At 47.0% G+C, this 14,095-nt stretch overlaps 1 protein-coding gene across 1 annotated transcript in view; it reads right to left on the bottom strand.

The window, feature by feature from the left end:
- Positions 1-13,500, bottom strand: part of LOC306743584 (cadherin-4-like) — a gene marked incomplete at both ends in the record, with an annotated part of 221,234 nt that extends 207,734 nt beyond the window's left edge. The window contains 2 exons of the mRNA XM_079226112.1: positions 12,009-12,120; positions 13,444-13,500. Of these exons, the coding sequence (XP_079082238.1) occupies positions 12,009-12,120; positions 13,444-13,500 (169 nt within the window). The remainder of the gene's footprint in view (positions 1-12,008; positions 12,121-13,443) is intronic.
- Positions 13,501-14,095: the final 595 nt, after the last annotated feature.

The raw sequence follows: 14,095 nt of genomic DNA on the forward strand, positions 1-14,095 counted from the left end.
CCTCTCTGACTGGCAGCCAATTCACGCTCATACGTGTCCGCCTGTCACACGGCTGAGGTGGCGTTACTACGCTCGGCTCCTCTCCCGGGAATCTTTTTCATCATGGATGGAGACGCGGTTGTTGTTGTTGTTGTTGTTGTTGTCGTCTTTTATCGTCGTCCCAATGAGCGTCTTTATTCAGCTTCCACTTTCTTCTGTTCGTCTCACTCGCCCAGGCGAGAAACAAACTTTTCTCGAGTTCAGTATTCACCGACCGCCACCTCCTGATTCTACACAACAACAACGACGTATGCGCACACACACACACACACACACACACACACACACACACACACACACACACACAGTGATGCATAAAAGGTAGAAACAAAGAGCAGGTCCCTGAGACCCGTTTCCTTAAAGCACAACGGGGGAACTGTCAAATTGTTGATCGCTAGACTTAGTGCTTTCCCAAAAAAACTATGAATAACTTGTGCATAAATTAGGCGAGGGGATAATGAGAAACGCCACGCTTCTGTGATGAGAGGAAATGAAAACGCAGCAGTGGCCAATCAACTCGTGAAGATTAGAAATAGAGAAACAACCACCTCCACCTGACACGAGGGAGGCAGATAAACCTGACATGGCTCCGGTTGTCTGGCCAGCTGCAAATGAAGGTGCAGGGGGCTTCTGGGTAAAGATACGACGCACCGCCTCCTTAGCCATTTCTCCTAGCTGTGGGGGGGTGCATTCCATTTCTCTGTTCTCTCCGTGCGCTAATGCCTCTGATCAGTCATCTGTCTCTCTGCTCCCATGCTATCCGGCGGTCTCGGACACCGCCACAGCGCACAGTTGGTAAAGGTGTCTTTTTGGAGCATGCAGGCTATGCTAATGTCAAATTAATTAAAAACATAACCTATGGTTCCTATGCGACAGCCAAATATTTGCCCGTGGCCGCTGTGCGACGCCTGTCGTTTGGCCCAGATTAGCTTCTGAAGCGATATGCATTCATAAAACAAAAAATGAAATGTGTGTGTATGTGTGCTTTTTATTTGTTTGTTTGTTACGCAGCACATTTTCATTTGCCAATGGATGCTGTGAAAGCCCATTTCCGGCAATAAAAGAAAAAAGATTAAAGGAAAATGTAGCTGTGACAATACATTTGAAAAAAATGAAACTTCACAACTTTCAACGGGTCTTTAACGAAGCTCCAAATTAATTTTGCAGAAATTGCTTCATGTGTGGCCAGGAAATGTATACCAATGACTTGGAAGTCTGATTCCCCCACTCTCATCGACAGATGGTCTGTGGAAATGAACAGTTGTATTCCTCTTGAAAAGATCACATATAGTCTCAGAAAGAAATATAAGTTATTTTTGAAAATCTGGCAGCTTTATTTGGAGTACATGGGTACATCACTAACGGTACCATAGGACTGTAACTATTTGGAGCTCTGAATAACATTATGCATTTGTGTCATTGCGGTATCTCTCTCTGTGCTGTGTCATCCTATGCACCAACCTTTTATTTATTTTTATTTTTATTTGGGTGGGGGGAATTATCTATTTACTTTATTTATTTAATTAGTTTTATTTCCTCTACTTGTGTATTTTTTTGTGTAATTTTCTGTAACGTTTAATGTAGTCTGCTCTGCATGAAAAAAAATTGAAAAATAAAATATTCTAAAAGAAAAATTGAAAAAAAAAGTACCTTCTTTTTGTTCTTCCTGTTATCTCTGCGCTGTATGGTCATGGAAGATAACATGAAGAAGAAGAAGAAAAAATAGCACACTTGCACACTTATTATTTCATATTTCCACTTTCTATCTCATAATTATGATTTACCATGGGGATATTTTTTGTATCTCAGCTAAATTTTCATTTTATTTTTTCATTTTACTGACGGAAATGGGCTTCCATAGTAACCTGCACATAGCCCGCCGACTAATTCCTCAAGTGAGCGACATTAGCCACAAGCTGAATGCGAGTCGGGTGGATCCAGAGTTTGTGGAGGTGGTTTTGAGATGACGACGCCCAGGCAATATTACACTAATCCGGTTTTGGCTCCCATGCCCTCTCTGCGTCTCCCCGTCTTGCTTGTCTTTCTCCCACACAGCCCGGGGGTTGTCTGCCTGGGAGGCACGTCAGCCTGCATCTATCTCCCTACGGGTCCGTCTCTCACTCTCTCTCTCTCTCTCTCTCTTTGCCACCGTGGCAAATCAATTCTTAATAAACCATCTGAAGGCTTCCTCTGCTTATACCTTTCATTTCCCCTCCTCAAAGCTGCAGGGCAAATTAGCCTGCCAAGAGGATGAGAGGGAGCAAGCGTCAGAAGAAAGAGAGAGAGAGACAAAGAGAGAGAGAGAGTGCAATGAAAGATAAAAAAAATGAAAAAAAACCGACCCAACACCTACAATTAAATCACTGTTCTTAATTAATCAGGGAATTACAAGTAGAACTGTGGGTTTGAGACGTGACTGACATGGCGAGGGCTCCCTGCATCTGCTTGTGTTAGTGCTGCTGCTTGGAGGTGTGTGTGTGTGTGTGGGGGGGGGGGGGTTAAAGGAGGAGAGGAAAGGCAGATGAAAGCTTAATAAAAACTCTCCGCAGAGCCCCCTGAGCGGAATAGTGAGGCTGCTACCTCTACTCCTCCTCCCCTGCTTTCTTTGGTTTCCTCTTCCTCCCACTCTCTCATACCCGCATCATTCCTCCTTTGCTTCTCTTTCCCACACACACCCCCACCCCAACCTGCTACCTGTCGCTGTTTCTGAAACCTATGTTTGCTAATGAGGTGTGATTGACAGCTGGATTACACCATTGCTTTGTAATCCCTTTATTTCTGTGTTTAGCATTATCCACCCGCCCGCCCCACCAACCCCCCTTTAGACCAGAGCCCTGCCTCTGGGGACAGCCGGTGATGTGTGTGCGGTGTAAATGCCTATGCATGTGCAATATCTAATTGTGTGGGACTAACCACTCCCATAGCCGAGTTCATAGAAGGGGCAATAAAGCGTTCATTATCTCCACTGTGCACTGAGGCCAACAACATGCCCGTCATCGTGCACGACCACCAACCCTCTGCTCCATCGTCCATAAAGCGCAGAGTGGCGTGGACTGAACCCGTCTTCTGTCCGTCAAAGTCCGAACTGAGAGCAGAGAAAGTAGTCCTGAACACAGAGATGGGCAAACACAGTTTTCTCCTCGAGCCCTTCGCCCTCTCCTCCTCCGTCTCCCCCCTTCTTCCCTTCTTCCCTCACAGGAGGCTTGTTCCCTCGCGGCCGCAGGATTCACTTTGTTTTTCGATCATCCTCAGATTGGGAGCGAGACAACTTATCTGCTTCTCTACGTTCTCCCAGGCCCGGAGGAGGAGAGCGGGCGCCTTTCCTTGATGTGCAGGAAAAGACAATAGACTGACAGGGAGAGAAGGGAGAAGAAAGGAACTGTGGCCAGTGTGCTTTTTTTTTAAAAGCGTGTCGGTCCCGAGGCTTGAAACGGCCGGTCTGGCCTCCATTTAATCATGCAGTTTGACCAGTAGTGTTACAAAGGCCGCTTCTCGCCTTGCAGACGGAGAAATGCTGCAGAGTCACATACACATCTGCAGCATTCAGCTCCTGGCTCCGAGTTGTATAGAATATCAGCCAAAGTATGATGAAACCTCTCCACGGCAGTCACCCGCCGCACTGAACAGTGTGAAGCCTTGATATTGAAATGATCTTATGAATATTCCGCATTCCTCTGATTCTTCAGGTTCTTATAAGAAGCCTCTCAATGCCGTGGCCCGTAACGTTAAAGTTACTGTTGATGCTCTTGGTACATCACAGTGATGCATTTGAACGGATTCCAGTGCAGTGGAAATTACAACACTGTGGGGTTGGATTGGAACCATGAATAGACATCTTCAATTTAGAGGCGAATGAATTGCGTTGCTCAATGCAAATTTAATCTGAGCAATTGAGAGTGTGCAATTTATTAAAACTCCATGACAACCGTTGCCACAGCTACGGTGATCTGCTGCAAAAAACAGTGATTTTTAGGAGATAAAGTAGGTTGAAAGTGTCTTGAATATTCCAACGTCAGCTTTTACTTTAATGATGCAGATTCAACCGCCCAATAGCCTTGTTCGGCACGTGCATCCATTTTTGGCAATGTCCCAGCATGCCTTACAACGCCATACGTGACAATGGATGCATGCTCCGAAACATACGTACATACTTTAGAGTAGTACATGGAGTTATTTGCATCAAGGTTTCAACATTTTGAAAAGATTCGAGCGAGTTGAGCGTGATCAACGTACTCTGATATTCTGAACAGTGGCTAATTTCTCCGCTGCCATGATATTAAACAATTCCATCAACACAGTGATGGACACACCACTTTAAACAATACCACATTCATCAAATAAGGACCTTGAACATGACGTGTAGTGTTGAAACGAATAGTCAATTGTAATCAGTCGATCAACAGAAAAGGAACAACAATCAATCTTTTGAGTCAAATATTGAGCAAAAATATCCACCAGTTCAAGCTTCTAAAAATTGAGGATTTGATGCCGTTTTATATTAAAACAATTGTAGCTCTGGGCTCCAAAAAACTTGTGATAGTAACTTACCACCACTTTCCGACAACCCATCGTCATCCAATTTGTCAATTGAAAACACAACTGACGTATTCCTAGATGACAATAAGTGACATCAATGGCGTTTAGCGGATTAAAAAAAGCTTTTACTTTGAAGGTCTACACCTAATTGCTCCCGGCAACCAACTCTGCCAAATATGTCCTTGAGCAACGATTGAACCATCACTTGACAAGCCAGCTCCCTCTGCCCCAAACTACAAGGAGAAGAAAAGAAGAAAAAAACATTGGGGAAATCAATACAAATAAAAATAAAGTAAAAATCTATCTTGACACGGATCTTCAGACGCGGTTTGCAAAGATCAGAGCTCCTCTGGAAGCGCCTTTGTTGGGCCCTTATTAGCGTTTAGCCTGGTTAATAAAGTGGGCCCGGACACCCTGGGATCCTTCATTGTCTTCTGATTAATTAACATTACCGCCACACTGTTTGTCGACCCCCGACTCCTCCATCCTCCCTCCTCCATCCTTCCTCCTCTCCTCCCCTGCGCTCCTTCCACGGTTCGATTGTGTGCTGAACCAAAAGAACTTAATGGAGGAACGTTCACAGGGAGTTCAGGACACAATTAGTGATTAGCAGACAGCCGTGTCTTCTGAGGGCTCCCTTTCCATCGTTTCATCCTCCCTTCACAAAGACGAGGGATCTCCAAGCAAAAGGAATAGCATATGAGGCTGTAATGCTCTCGGATTTGTCCTGCCCACATTCTCAGAGAGATCATGGACCGCTTGTGGTTGATTAGCAAAGTCTGAGAAATGGACAGAAGTCTTTTAATTAACTGTAACGATCTGGTCCGGGGAAACTATAGGAAGGAGGAGATAATTGAGGGCTGGGTTAGAGGTGAGGACGCTGAAGCCCTTTTTATATTCCTTATATATATATATATATATATATATATATATATATATATATATATATATATATATATATCACTGTTATGAGGAATGTTCATAACAATGGCTGTAAATTAGCTTTTAGTTCGCTCCTCTTTAATTATGTTTTTTGAGATTTTAGGGAAGAGGAGAATTGCCAAAACTGAGCTCATGCATTTCGATTTTTTTTGCTCCGTGCTTGAATAGAAAAGTTGAAATAGGAAGACAAAGATAATCTCAAACTTCAAAATGGTGTCACCCGGGCACACCGGCAAATTGAAATCATCACTTTATTGGTCGCCTTCACGGCGGCTTCATTCCTAACGTAATCAATTAGGCCGTAATTAAAACGCCGCCGTAGACAAAACACAGGCGGCGGCGGCGGCGGAGTGAGTGGGAAGACGGAGGACACGGCAGTGTTTTGGGCCCCGGCCAACCCTGCACTGGAGGAGGGGGGAAAATCTCGATCCCTTTTGGTTTTCCGCGAGCCAAAATGGCTTTCTGTGTTTCTTCGTGTTGTTTTGCACGGATGTGCAAAAAAAGCGGCGAGAGCAACATCTATGATGCTGTGCTCGCTGCTGCGGGAGACAAAGCCTTATCTCATACTTCCTCTTCCACCCCGTTGAGAGGAAACTGTCTCTCTCTCCCTCCACAACACCCTTTATTTCACCCTCCCTCTGACAGTGGCCTCGCTGAAGGACATGGTCAGTGTGACACTCGAGCGAAGTAGAAAACAGCCTTGTAGGCTTATCGTTATCCAGCTGGTGTAATCCCTGTCCGCCGCATCCCGGCAAAAAGAACAGCCCGAGGAGCGCCTTGCATTGCTGTTGCTCCTGTTGACAAACTATTATACCAAAGACAGCAGGGACACCTTACAGCAGCCACTGTGGAGTCTTAATCTGACATCGCCAACAAAAACAACAACAACAACAGAAAAACTCCTAACTTCAGACAAAATGTGACTGTGTGTGTGTATGTGAGAGAGAAAGAGAGAGAGAGAGAGAGAGAGAGAGCTAGCAGGGTCCTTGTGTCATCTCCCGGCCCGTGCAGACCATCTGTGCATTAAAGAGCTGGAGCCCAAGCAAAGTATTTAAACGGGTTTAATGTCTTCAGGAGGGCCGTAACCTTGGTCCTGCAGGACCCCAGAAGGCCCATCACGCCGAGGCAGGAGGTCTCTTAATGTACCAAGCAGATGACAAGTATGCAGGGTTCACACACACACACACACACACACTGTAACTCAATCTGCAGGAAGTCTCCCACATTTGTTCATCCACTCGCCCCCCTCCCTCCGTCCCTCCCTCCCCGTTCTCCTCTGTCTCTCCTCTCAAAACAAAAGGGACAAGATGTCAAAAATCTCATTAAAGATAATGCCCTCCACCTGCTTTCTTTCTTTTCTCATCCTGTCCTGCTTGGCTTTCTAATGACCGGCTTGGAGAAAAGAAGAAAAAAAAAACCTGGCGTGCACCCGACAGAGCGCCGGGCGACTACCTCGGTGCACTCAGCCACCAAAACGCACAAGCGCACAAAAGCAGCACGGCCTCCCCCGAGACTCACAATATTAATCAAAAGGAACTCCTGCAGGTGTGAGCCCCCCCAGCCCCACCCTGCTTATCCCATAAACCACTCATGTCTAGACCTTAACAGGGTAAGAAACGCTCCGCCATGTGGCTAAATCATCTATATGGGCCTCTCTGGAAAATCCACGCACAACTCTTGAAAACTATTGGACACATACATCAGGCTCGGGGTTACACGTTAAGTAAATATGTGTCAACTGGCGTTTGGTAACAGCTCCCCGGGGTCAGGTTAGCCTTTGGCCTGAAGAGCATAAAGCAGCACCTCAGAGTGTCTCGCCGCTTTACGAGACATCCAACAAATGTCAGCCTCCCGCTCCCTCTCTAATTAATAACCATGGGGGGAAAAACAAGAAAAAAAGGGGGGAATGCATCTCCGCGACGGAGAATGCTCACAAAAAATTAGCCATAAAGCATGCAATAGTTCAAACAGATGGCGGCGGGAGAGAGAGAGAGAGAGAGAAAATCCGGATTTGTGCTGTTATTTTGCATTATAACAGCAGATTAGATGTTTATATTGGAGGCGGCTGCAGAGACGAGACTAGAATGATGACAACAACGGAAAGAAAGAATCATAGAGAGATAGGACTTAGAATAAAGTAAGACACCAAGATCCCAAACTAATAATGAGAAGAAACAATGAGAGTTATTTAGGCAGAACAGGAAGAAAAAACAACAACACAAAGGAGGCTCTATTCCAACAATGCCTGCTCTCCACCAGGATGCCTGTCTGCTATCGACCCAGATAACACTGCAGGCTGTGTATCATGAGATTTGGGGCAAAAGGTAAACAGCAAATCAAAACTATCTAATTCTGTTTGAGCGTGAAGAGAAAGAGAAAATTGATGTATTGTCCATCCCTATGGAGCGTGTGAAAGGAACCGCCGTCTTTTATTCCGGCTCCTATGAGTCCCTCCTTCGTAGTGGACTCCGGTCCCCTCGTCAGCAGAACGCCGAGCCACTGAAGGCTGTGCGTCAGCTCGGATTTTGGGGACGAGGGGAAGGTAATTTTACTCGTATTCTTGGTGCATTATTAAACGTCTAAGGCCTGAGGATCCTGTGAGGCTATTTTGCCATATGAAGCCATTTTTTCACCCCTCCTATGAAAATAGTTAAACTAGGGGTGAAATTGACACTTACTGGAATTCAAATTCTGCGCTTTATGTTGCGGAAATTATGTTCAGAATACAAAGCTCGCAGAGGAGCAACCGACCGGCTTGTGGAGTTTGAGGAAAAAAAAAAATGAAAAAAAAAACTCTAAAACCTCGCAGAAAAGCTTCACCAACCGAGGCAAGTGGGACTCGCCACCCCCGGGGCCTTGTGTGTGCCCGCTGGAAGAGACTTTTGGAAATATTATCCGGGAGGAAATTACAGCTCTGAACAATTAGTTTTATTGAGAATGCAAAGCCCTCTCTCTCTCGCTCTCTCTCATCCATTTCTTCTGCTCATCCTGCCGGTGGGCAGCAGCCATGCCGTGAATATAGAAACAAGGTGGCACTGAAGGGAGGGAGACGGGATCTGGGTCAGGGAGGCAGAGACGTAAATGCCATCCGCTGCAACGTGAATCTGTACTGCATGGCAGTGTATAAGGACACTGTCATAGGCACTGAGTGTGTGTGTGTGTGTGTAAGAGAGAGAGAGAGAGAGAGAGCTTGCAGTGCATCAGAAAATGCATTTATGAGTACAATAGCAATCCCGAGGCAGGCCCGGAGGGTTGAGGCCAGATATGGTCACTTTAAATGCAGACATTGGGGCCATTCATTCTGGCTGATGAGATACCGGAGGGGATCACATTTTCCAACTGAAGCCAGGCATCAGTGGAGTTCCTAGAAAAAAACAATGTGATGACTGCAGAGAAAATCGGAGAAGCCGCACTGTGGACGTCAGCATTGTTGTAGCTCAGGTACCGACGTGTCCGAAGGGAGGCGGGGGTGAATTCACCAAATCTGTCTTTCAATCCCCGCTTACCTCTCTCAGACACACACACACTCAGAGAAAAGAAAACACAACAACAGTGAAAGTGAGAGCTGCCCCAAAAACCACCGGTAACCCAAACAAAGTCCAAGGTCAGCAGAGTGGGCTCGCTGAGCTGAAACCGCCGTTCCCTGGCAGAAAGGAATCCGCCCCGAGGGACGAAGGACGACACACGGGACGAAGTCACGTTAGCCGGCTCTGTTTATCCAGGCGAGTCCCCAACTCACTCACAAGAAAACACTCAAAAATGTTCAGTTCTCAGAGGCGCAGAGGCCGCCGTTGGAGTGCCGTTCGGTTTGTGTGAAGGTAACCGGGCCTGGCGAAGCTCCAGTGGCAGAGAAGCAGTCGTAGATGTGTGAAAAGGCCGGCATGAAACACAGCGGGTTTCCTGTGCAGTGAATGTGTCACACACACACACACACACACACACATACAGCACGTGTACGTACATGACACATACACTCCCACCACGTTTCTCTACTTAAGTTCATGTAAAGACACACAACTGTGAAACTAGCATTACCGCTACATGCCGCCACAGAGCCAGTCAAGTTTACATCTGTATCTGTCCAGAATGTCATCATTTCATCCTATTAGACCTCTGTGTGAAATTATAATAGCTAGCATATGAATTCTTGAGTTATGGCCAAAAGCACTTTTTTTGTGACCTTAACCTTTGAACCACCAAATTATAATCAGTCCATCCTTGAGTCCAAGTGGGCATCTGTGCCAAATTTGAAGAGGGAAAAAAATTCCTTCCAGGCCCTCCATTGAAGAATGGGACGGACAACCCGACGCCTCCGCGGCCTTCGCAGAGGCATGATAATAAATATAAAACACTGTTTGACCCAAATTCCTAAATTCCGGTAGGATATGCAAGTCATTAACCGTGGAGACTGTGGTTTTTACCCAGATGAATAGAGAGCAAATCAATTCAGTCAGCAGGAATAATTCCCTGTGTAGACTTTAAGCGGAGGAATGTTCATTGGACACACTGCGTTTGTCAATGGAAACTCTGTCGGCCTAAACACACAGAAGCGTTTCGGCAAGTGATCTGAATAAGCATCTCCGCTGATTAAAACAAGGCAGAAAGCGACTCACGAGATGACAAACGCATTGAGAGGCTGAAGAAGTGATGAAAAAGTGAGGCGCCGTTTTGTCAAAACACGGATCAAAATGCACAAACAGTGTCGCACGACTTTTATATCACCGGATGAGATTGTCAAATATTTAGCCTCGGATTTGTTGGCTTTCCTATTTGCTGTGGCGGTTTCAATAACTGCACTAGACTTCTACATTTTATGAAGTTTGGCACTTCAGAGTGACTCAAAATAATAAAATGTGAAATGTAACACCCTCCTCCTCCCCGCCGACCTCCTGTCTAGACCCACACATCCTCCCCATCATGGCCAAGGTCCTAGTTCTGTCCTTCCCATTATTCCCCCAGTGGCATATACCGTGTGTGTGTGTGTGTGTGTGTGTGTGTGTGTGTGTGTGTGTGTGTGTGTGTGTCATTACTCCTGCCCCCACTTGATGGTTTTGGGTTAAACAATGTTATTATTAAAGCCTTTCCAGAGTAGTCCTGCCTTCCTCCAGTGACACCCTTACCTTCTATAAATCAACTGGCTGAGCCCTGTAAATCACATACAGCAGGCGCTCGTGTGTGTGTGTGTGTGTGTGGGTGTGTGTGTGTGTGTGTGTCTGGCCACTGCAGCTGTGCACTCGGATGCACATGAAGATGACATTGCAGCTGTGAGTGTGTGGCGGCAGAGACGAGCACATATTACTTTGTCGAGATCCTTCCAAACAGCGCAGGGGACACAAATAAATGGTGATATGTCAAATTAAAAAGCATACGCGTTGAATGTGATTTAAGAGGAAAACAGCAGATTAATTACAAGTCCCTACGTGTCTATGAGTGTGGACTGTCGAGGTTTATTCGATCTGACACCACAGCGACGTTTGACACTTTGCGAGGCGTTACGTTGGAAGAACCGCACTAAAACCTTGTGTGTTCGCGGTAAACTGAATTATGAATACTGAAAACAACCCTGTGAGACTTTCCCGACGATTATTCCGTGTGTGTGTGCGTGAGCGAGAGCGGCGACGCGGAGACAATTCCATCTCTCGGAGAGACCGAACCAGATGAATAATGCTCTCTGAGACGCGCGGCTCCTGTGCAGCAGTTGATGGCTCATTCTGTGATTGTTTGTGATTGTGTGAACACCCCCTGCTGGGCTGAAGACATCACTGCCACACGGAGAGAGAGCTCAGCAGCAGCCGGGGCGACAACGCGCCGAAGTTAATGAAACACTACAATCAAGCCGACGACGTCCTCCAAGAACGCGTGTCACTCCGGGGGGAAAAGACGAAAAACACAAATACAGACACGGGAAATAATATGCTGAACCCGATTATGTGCACACACACACTGAAAAGAGAAGGAGGGAGAGAGAGTCTAGACAGCTGCATCCCCACCAGGTCTCTCACTGCTAAGGAGAGGGAGACATATATATTGTGCAGCCGCCTAAGACACCGTCGACTCACAAAAGAGCTATTGTGCGCCCACAGCAAAACAATACAGCTTAGCTGAGCTATGAGGGAGGGAGGGGAAAAAGAAGAAGAAGAAAAAAACAACCATTGGGATCAATAGAGAATTGCAATTAGCCCACATTGGCAGCAGCTGTGCCAGATTAGACACAGGATGTCGATTCCATTTCCTGCACTATCGGCCCCTCGAACTTGGTCGGCCCACTGTGTAATTGGTGCAACACAACTTGGGGAAGACGTAGTGTGAAGGTGACAGATGATGACGATAGTGATGATGATGATGATCATAATAACTCCACAGCACCGAGTTGATCCTTGAACAAGTATTCAATCGCTCTGCTTTCTTTCCCGTGTCGTCCATCAACACATTGCCACACACACACACACACACACACCATGGTGACGGGCTGCTCCAATTAAAGCCCTTACCTTTGCGTATGCCCCGGCCTTGCAGTACATCCCTTGAAATCAGCACAGAGTAGAAGCTTTGTGAGAAGCCAGGTCGGCAGGGACCTTTGGAAGCATGCTCGCCATTATTCCTCTGGAAGGGAGAGAATACAAAGCAAGACATCGATAAACATGGATTCCATCGATTTCTTGCTCCTTCTCTGGCCCTGAGCCTGGGAGGAGAGCGGCATAGTGTACAGCGGTTAGTGGAATATATATTTATACATATTCAACAAGTTCATTGACTGCATGCTCCCCGGGGGTAGGCACATAGCTGATTAAATATACCCACACTCGGATAATATATGATGAAAATATGTTTCTGTTGAACTCGCTCCATAAAGAAAGCCAGCCCGTGATGACATGAGGAGATTATTTAAGTGTTGCACTCGGGGTTAAGTGAGACACACACAGAGAAAATAAAACAGCGTGAATGCAGCAGAATTGTCTCATCCTGAGCCAGGGTCAAGAGTACTGTGTGTGTGTGTGTGTGTGTGTGTGTGTGTGTGTGTGTGTGTGTGTGTGTGTGTGTGTGTGTGTGTGTGGACTCGAACGAGCCTGCAGAACAACTTTGCACCCAACATTAAGTGCTCACTGCTGGTGAAATTGAACCATCTGACCCGCTGCAGCCGCTACACAAGTGAACGTGCACGCGCACCAGAAGAACAAAAAACACACACGCGCGCGCACACATCCAGACACACCGGTGGATGCCAGGGCAGGAGACTGAATGGAGAGGAGGCACTCGGCCCTCTCTCCTCCTTCACCTCCTCCTCCTCCTCGGGGAGAGGAAGAACGGAGGAGTGGAACATCGTTGTGTGGTTCTCCTCCGTTCACATGACGTGAACGAACACCCGGTGCGCGCGCTGCTCCGCGCGCCGTTCCCGCGGACTTTGCTCACATCTGACGATTAACCGACGAGGGGGGAAAGGGGGTAAAGAGCAGCGTACAACTTTAAAAAAAAAAGGTTAACTTGTTGTAGGCGGATGCTTTTTGCTCAAATAGGAAGGTTCCGCTCACACAAGCGGCATGACTCAATGTGTTTGAAGAAGCAGAATTAAAAAAAGGTGTCGTCTCGCGCTGTTATTTGAACTTGTGTGGGATTGTGTAGCCCGCTAATGAACCCCGCAGCGGTCCAGAGGCTCATATGCGGACGTTGTTAACGCAGACTTTATTTATGTTATGTATGTATCTCTCGGAAACGTCCCCAAATTCATTAGCGTTGCCAATTAGCGCACTTGTGGTGAAGCGAGGAGCAGCTCTGCGCCGCTGCGGCACCGACAACCGGACTCCATCCGACCCCCCGTTACATGACTTTACTCAAAGCCCGTGCGCTATTTGCGGCGTCTCGCGCTCTCACAACTTACAAACCAGCTGTAATAATTGTAATAAGAGGAAGAAGAAGAAGACAGCTCACCCAGAATGAGTCCAGAAGGAGGGCTGCTGTCAGGACCAGAGCGAAGTCGGTTCTCATGGTGGCGAGCGAGCGAGCCAGGGCTGCCTGGACGAGGAAAAACCAGATACAAAAAAAAAAGGGCAGATGCGGAATGATTCTCCGGTAATAGTGCGAGTTAATTCCCCCCTCGTTGGCTCGGGACTGTTCCGTTAGGTCCCTCTCTGGCGCTCCGCGAGTGTGCTGCTGCAGCTCTGCCCCCGAGTTCCCCTCCCCGGCTCTCTCATCTGCAGGTAAAGCGCTCCGCTCAGCACCGAGGCGCAGCCAGCGTCACTCTCTCCAACCCCTCCTCTCACCCGGTGCAGGAAAACTACACACACGCACGCGCACTTAAAGCAACACTCGTTGGAGCTTTTTGTATCAAACGAGCACGCAGACTGACGTCTTTCCGAGGTCCCCCGATATATATATTCACATAGTAATAAAAAAAATCTTCCTTTTTTTTCTAATATCTCTCCCCGTGGCGACCTAAACGGCTCCGTGAGTTTTATGGCTGCGAATGAAAGGTTCTTTTAAGCACGAGTCGAGTCTCTATACGCGTCTATGTGCGCGCGCGCGTGTGTGTGTGTGTGTGTGTGTGTGTGTGTCATAGTCGTTAACCGTGCAGCCGTGAAAG

The sequence above is a fragment of the Taurulus bubalis genome (assembly GCF_910589615.1).
Source record: "Taurulus bubalis genome assembly, chromosome: 11".
In the NCBI taxonomy this organism is placed as follows: domain Eukaryota; kingdom Metazoa; phylum Chordata; class Actinopteri; order Perciformes; family Cottidae; genus Taurulus; species Taurulus bubalis.